The following is a 7282-nucleotide window of genomic DNA, read 5'->3' on the forward strand; positions in this document are numbered from 1 at the left end:
AGAGCCCCATAGCTCAGGGGAGAAGCCCTGTGCTGTTATCTCCATCAGAAGCATGTGAATCAGAGCCACCAAATGGTTTCCTGAGGTCAGATGTGGGATTGAAGCCTCACCTGGACCATCCTCTCCCCTAAAACCTTCATGGATCTCTTCTCCTCTCTGGTTCCATGAAGTTCATGAAGGCAATGGGCAGTGGGTTAAAGAGCAAGTTAAAATCCCATGCACGAGGAGGAGAAAAGGGAAATTTGCTTGGTTGCAGGTGCCAGTCTTGTCTTTTGGCCGAGACCATTTCTAAGAGGAATGGAAGGAGTTAGAGGGGCTTAGCTTTAGAGGGGAGGGAATTTGTTGAAGGAGTCACTGCGAAAGGAAAATCAGCCATCCAAAACGGGGCAGAAAGGTGCAGACCCATCTGGTTTGATCCCCTCTTCCCTCCCCAGGCCAGGGGACCTTGCAGGTGCCAAGAAAAAAAGAGACGAAGAACCCCGCGCCGCCAAACCGAGGCACGTCCCCGGCTGCCGACGGCGTGGGAGCAGGCAGACACTGGAGGCTTGCCAGGGCTGCTCACACAGCCGTCCTTCTCTGGGAGGCTTCCAGCAGGGCCCTCGCATCCCTTGTACGGCTGCTGGTTTTTTTTTTCATCCCTTGCAAATCGCTCTGGCAGCTCCAGCTCTCCGCATTCGGTAGCCAGTCCGGCGCCGCGCAGAGGCACCAGCTCCCTCTCGTGGGCTCAGACCGGCTCTCAGCAATGGAAACCGTCCAAAATTTCCCAGGAAAGTGGTTTTCTTTGTTTTTATTCCCCCTTCAAGTCTGAATATTCATTGAAGCTAAACAGAAGTTTTGTTGAAATGGGCCAACCTCCATCGAGCTTCCTTTTGATACTTACATGGTGTTTTATTTTTCCCCATAGTTTTGCTGCCTATTTATCTTTCCCTGTAGTTTTGCTGGCCTTTTATTTTGTCATTGATTGAAAGCAGCTGATTTGGGGAATCACCCTGAAATGCCCAGCTCTCTGTTAATGGGGCAGGCACGGGCTGAGGCTCCCAGCACTGAGATACATCAATGAAGGCTGTGGCGTGAGTTCCCAAAGGTTCCTTCGCTTCATAATGGTTGAAATCGAGTTTTATGAAGTCAAAAATGAAGAAAGAAAAGGAAATAACATGGCAAAAAGCTTTCTTGATCTGTGCAACAACAAAAAAAAAATGTGTCTTGGCCCCATCCAGTTCTCGGGAAACTCTCTCGTTCCAGCTTCTGACTTTGGTTTGGAAAACTCTTGGTTTCCCTAAAAAGCTGGAATTACCCCCAAAATCTTAATGTCCCAGTGGAGTACCTACACCAGCCCAAATCAGGGAGGTGGTGTGAATTTGGGGAGATTTTTGTCCATCCTACAGCATGACCTGGTGCTTGCTGGGGACCTGCTACCTGCTCTCTCCTCCCCAGGTTGCATGACCCAGCAGGTCCCACCAACATCCTGGTGACGCTCACCACCCCACAAAGCAAACAAGGTCCTCACCCCTCACCCTGCAAAGGGTTGGGCAACAGGTCAGTGGCATTGCTCTTCAGAAAGGTGGCTTGGGGTTTTCCTGCCTGCTGCGACACTCATCTCGGTGGCTTGAGAGGTGATGGGATAACAGGGGCGGCTGCTGGCCATGGGGAGGCTTGGCTGCCCTCGTCTTCACAAGGCTTGACGGCTCCTGTTGGCTTCCAGCACTCCTCCAGCCTTGCCCACACACGCACAGCTTGGCGCAGAGATAAATTTATTGCGTGGGTTTGGCTGCTGGAGGCTTCAAGCTGGCAGCACCGATGCCGGAGGAGGAGGGGGACAACGGCACGCTGCGGGTCTGGCCATCCTACAGCCCGGACCCAAAGCAGCAACGTCACAGCTCCCCCTTACACCCATCTGACTAGCTCCTTAGGTATTTAAACTGCTACTAATTACTCGCAATCAGGCATTTATGACGTCATTTGTAATTGCGTATTGCTTCATGTCCCTGCTGCATGCGTGTGCCAGCCCTGGCCACGGGAAGGACTTGGGGTTTGCTTCGTGCTGCCTCTAAGTGCTGAGCTCGGGCATTTCTTTCTCCCTCTTCTTTCTCTCTCTCACCCACAGCCTGGAGTTGTCCTGTTTGCACCAAGCATTGGCACAGCAAGGGGTAGAAGAAAATGCTGAAATCCCATGGAAACAGCAAGAAAACACAGCGGGATGGGGAAACAAACTACCCTACTAAGATCCTTCTTTACCCCAACATGCTCTTCCCCTCCTGTCCATGCTTTTTGCTCAGACACGAGGGGATGGGTGCAGCAGTGCCCATCCTAATTTAAGTGCCCATTCTAATTTAAGTTCTTGGGATCCACCGGGTAATTTTCTGGACAGCCTCATCCTCGTGCTAATGATCGCCATCTCTCTGTGGTCCCCACCAGCTCTAATTGTGATCAGAATTAGTGGTTGGAAATTGCACCCGTGCCTTGTTTCTCCCCCACATCGCAGAGGAGGAATTGCCACCAGGGTGGTTTTGCTCCATGGGAGGAAGGAAGGTTTGGGTGCCCTGGAGCTGCAGTGCCCTTTGCTCCCCATCTATGGCCAGGATGATTTATGTCCCCTTATATTCACCATAGAAATTCACAAGAAAGCTTTTCTGCAGCAAAGACAGACCAAACCAAGCAAAAACAGCCAGTTTTGCTTTAAAAGAGAAAAATAAAATAACAACAAAAAAACACAACCAACTGTGTTTTCCTGCAGGCTGCGGGGGACTCTGTCTCTGCTGCTGCAGGACGTGTAAATCCAACGCAATGAAATATTAATTATTAGAGTCTGTCCAACTGGGATTCCTCAGTGCTTTCAGAGAGCTGAATAATTCTGGCACACCGAGAAAAAAATAAAACACACGCACAAAAAGCGCTTTTTTTTTAATGTGAAGATATCGTGTGTGGAGTAAATTAGAGCTTTTGAGAACTCGGACTGAGGGATGGGAGGGGGCTCTGAGTGCTTCGGGGAGAAAAATGCAAATTCCTACACCACACGAAAAAAAGATCACGGTCTAATGAAGAGGTAAAGGGAGGTGCATCGCCAGCACAGCTTCTTCGGCGCGGAGATCTGCCCTCGCAGCACGGCGTAGCTGTGAGAAGGAGGGGGCAAAGGAAAGCAGAAGTCGATTAATAAAAGAGGGCACTCATCTCTGAAGGCTCCCGTTATGCGGCACGTCAGGAGGAGACATTCATCCGGAGCAGCCACGGGCACCAGCCCAAGGGAGCCGCGCTCGGCACGGCTCAAAGCCCCTTTTGTCCCCCTTGTTTACCAGGGCTGGGCTGGAAATGCTGCACGCACCAAGCGTCATCCTCTGGCTGAGCAACACTTGAGGATTTGCAGGCTCAGGGGGTGGTTGGAAACCAAGCCCTGGGCTGCAGCCGTGCCCTGTTTTGCCCAGGGGACTTGGTACGTGGGTTCACCATCCAAACCACAACCTCAGCTCTGAGAAGTGCTTCTCTGCCCTCTCGGCCCATCTGAGTGGATGTATTTACATTTTTTTACAAAAAGTGCTGCATGGGAGGAGGGAAGGGCATTCAGCAGCACCTCTGGCAATGAGGAACCCTAAGCTCCCATCATCACCCCCCTTTTTTCAGCATCCTTTTACCCTCCATTATCTGCTGGAAACATCTACAGGAAACGCTTGACCTCTCAAAAACCTGTATTCTTCTTTTATAACCCTCTCCACTATTCCTCACCAGCTCGACCCAAATACTTCTCATTACCCTGCAGTTGCTTTGGGGGATGTCTGAGGGATGGGTAAATGAATGACTTGGAGGAGGACACGTTGCCAAGAGGAAGGTCCTGGTGGGTCGGGTCACTTGGCTCAAAGAGCAGCAAGAAGCGAGTGAGGCAGTATGAAAAAAGGGAGGACTAAGGGCAGCTGCTGGAAGGGGAGATGGGGATGAAGACTGCAGAGAATATGTCAAGATAAGCATAATTCTGGTAAAAACACGGCACCACAGGCAGAGCCAACAGTGTGCCTGGTGTGTCCAGGTGCTAATGGGGTGGTGGCACTGGGATTGTCACTGGGGACACAGAGCATGAGGCTGTATGGAGAAGAAGAGGGGTGCCAGGGAGGAAAGCTGTGGCTGCAACCCATGACAAGGTGAGGATTTTACACTCAGGGCAGGTTCTTCCCTTCCCCAGCAGCGAGTTTGCACAATTTGCCTTGAGTTGGCACAGAGGGGTCATCAGTTTTGGTCTCCCTTTGCTGGGAAGGTGCTGCCTGCTGTGTATCTTCCAGCTGTGCCCAAGACAAAGTGAGGCTGCAGGAGATGCTCAGCACATGCAGGAGCAGCATTGCTGCTGGCTGCAGGGGACACAGCTTGGCCACTTCTCCACTGAGCTGCCAGGGCAACAGAGCTCAGGCACGAAAAGCAAGCAGGGAGCTACAGGTTGAGAGGCAACACAGGGCAGGAGGTGGTGACCATAATGCTTTATCTACTCTACAGCGTGCTTGGTGGCCATACCCTCTTGGGGGAATCCAACCGTGCTCTTCAGGCCATCAGGAGCCCCTTTCTCCCCACCACCAGTGAAGAAGGACACTGACACAGGACCCCCAGCATCTTATGGGCGAGCTAGCCTGGGCCCTGGGCAGGCACTCAGGTTGCACAGGAAGGTCTGGCAGCAATACGAGGTGTAGGTGGCCAGACCCAGGCTGAAGTTGTGGTACGGGCACCTCCCAGCGCACTTCTTGGTGATCCTCTTCCACAGAGACAAAAAGCCTGGCCCAAAGGAGAAAGGAGAGAGAGAGGTGTTAGCAATGAGGGTTTCCCAAGTTATCCTCGAGATCAAAGAGAATGAGGCCAGTGAGACCCATCCCCATCCCACCCAGCACAGCTGGGACCAGCTACACAAGGCATTCAATATCTCTGCTGGGCATTCAGCACTAGCCTCATGGCACACATGAAACAATATTCTTGCCTGGGCTGAAAACGCATTTCCAGGCCTCTATTCCCTTCTTTTAGAGAGCTTATATTCACTTCTGCGTCTCTCTAGACCTCCTCATCCATCTTGGTTACCTGCTTCATTTCATCTCCCTGTCTAACTAAAGTCTGAATTTCTTTATTCATCCCCCTGAAGACTGCTTGCTTTATGTCTCAGTGTCCCCTGCTGCTTCCAAGCAGGCTTAAAATAAAGAGGAAGATCCCAACGTGTGTCAGGGAGGAGGATTTCAAACCCTGCAAACTTCAGCACTGCCAGGTTGGGCTCGCCAGGTCTCCACCTCCCACATGCACTTCCCTGTGACTCCTCATCCCATCCATCCACAGAGGGCAACCATAAAAACCCAGGCAAAACCCCACATCCCATTCCTGTGTCCCCGTGAGAGGACACCCTCATAGCACATACCGATCCCTACGGAGGCAACATTTGTCACACAGTACTCATCCGTGTCCGAGCACTTCTGGGCCTTCAGACAGCTCCAGTTGCTTTGCTCCCACTCGCAGGTGTAGCAGTACAGGGCATCTGCTGCAGGAGGAGACAGGGGATATGGAAGATGAAGACAAAATGCCACCACCACTCCCAGCAGCAAAGATTTCTTTCCATTGACCCTTGAATGCACAAGGGTCAGGGCACCAGGTTTGATGTGATGCAGGGAGCAGGAAGGCCAGGATCTGCTGTAGGAGTCTACAGGGATGTCCCAAGGCTTGGGTTCACCCTTTCCAGCTGCTGGAGACCCTACAAATTACACTCCTGACTAATTGGCCAGTAAGCACTGGCAGTTGTTAGTCCCATTAATTGGGATCTCCTTGGCCTGAAGAAGTCAGTCTGCCACACCTGCATCTTTGAGTGGGATTTAATGCCCCCAAACCTGGGTTAAAACACTGATGAGAAGACTGGCATTTAACTCTTAGCAGTGTGAATTCACTCCTATGACCCATGCAGTCCAACACTTCATTTTTACTGCCTAGGTCTTCTAACCTGAGTTAAGGTGCTCTTGGTTTTGGGGCTGAAGACAATCTCTGTCCCTCGGGCCTTGTTAATGCTAGGAAATTTGTCAAGATCACTATTATGGAAAGTGAACCATGTAAAATGGCAGAAAAGTATTCTTAGGCCACAATGAGACAGAAATAACTACTCCAAGACATTATTTTTCCGCACCAGATAATGTGGCAAATCTCCAAGAGCTGGCAAAGCTAATTCCTCTCTAGAAAATGATGATAACATTAATTCTCTTTGGCTGCTTAAGTGACTTGTCTGTGGAGGCTGTAGGACCATGTACTTTTCCTTTGCAATCTCTTTGTGAAATAAACTTTATAATCTGTAATGCAAATAATATGCAAATGTTCCTCTCCACCCAATATCCCAGCATAAGGCTGTTGTCCCCATATAGCTACTTCTCCCCATCTTGACACCAAAGCCTCTGAAATCACCCCTGTAGGGTCTCTGAGATGGGCAAACATCGGGGCACAAGGGCAGATGCTGTGGGTCTGGCCCTGTCCCCGTGCTGCTGCTAAAAGCGGTGTCACCACCTGCAGGAGCCGGGAGCTGTTGATGTGTTTTGTGATAGTGGGCTGCAGCACTTCTTCATCAAGATTTAGAAATAACCACAGTCTTACATCATCTGAACAAGTAAACCCACAGGAAAATCTTTTAACAAAGACTTAAAAGTGGCAACTGCTTCCTTTTTTTTTTTTTTTTTTTTTTTTCTTTTTCTTTTTAGTCCAGTAGTACACGAGTTCATAGAGAAATTTCCCCTGCAGAAAAAAAAAACACCCTTGGCACAGCCAGGCTGAGAAACCCAAAGAGAAACACCAAGTCCTTCATCAAGCACTAAGGCAACCCCTTCCACCACTTCTTTCCCTGGCTACAAGGCCTTCTTGGCCTTCCAACACGCAATTATTCTTTGTCTAGAAGGAGCCATAATGCCTTACCTTGCTCTGCACATAGGACCAAAGCCAGCAGGGCGAGGAGCAAGGCCTTCATCGTTTCCCAGCCGTGTCCGCAGCCCAGGAAAATCACCCTCATCTGGGGACAGGATATATATCTTCCCTGCGTTTGGACTGAGTGATTATGAAGACAGCAATTTTGAAAGAATGGGCAGGGATCATGTGTTATTTGACAGGATAGGAATGCATGTGGGTTGTTTTCTCACCTCGGCATTGCCTTCAGGCTGGTCAGATGGGGCCGGAGACGAGTGAAAGCACTAAGGCAATTCATTCCATTTATTGCTTTTAATACTTTGATGTCTCCATGGTCAGGCTAGTAGTGCTACTGATGTCTGAGTGGGGTTTTTGTACTGTTTAGTTCCAATCTGAT

At 50.2% G+C, this 7282-nt stretch overlaps 1 protein-coding gene across 1 annotated transcript; it reads right to left on the minus strand.

Moving 5' to 3' along the window:
* Positions 1-4588: 4588 nt before the first annotated feature.
* LOC311206536 (lymphocyte antigen 6E-like) lies at positions 4589-6949 on the minus strand (the record flags this gene model as incomplete). Its single annotated transcript, XM_084281909.1, has 3 exons — positions 4589-4746; positions 5372-5491; positions 6898-6949. 3 exons carry the CDS (start codon positions 6947-6949, stop codon positions 4589-4591), a joined length of 330 nt encoding a protein of 109 aa, XP_084138035.1.
* Between the last annotated feature and the right edge of the window lie 333 nt (positions 6950-7282).

This window comes from Netta rufina (genome assembly GCF_964035555.1).
Source record: "Netta rufina genome assembly, chromosome: 2".
Taxonomy (NCBI): domain Eukaryota; kingdom Metazoa; phylum Chordata; class Aves; order Anseriformes; family Anatidae; genus Netta; species Netta rufina.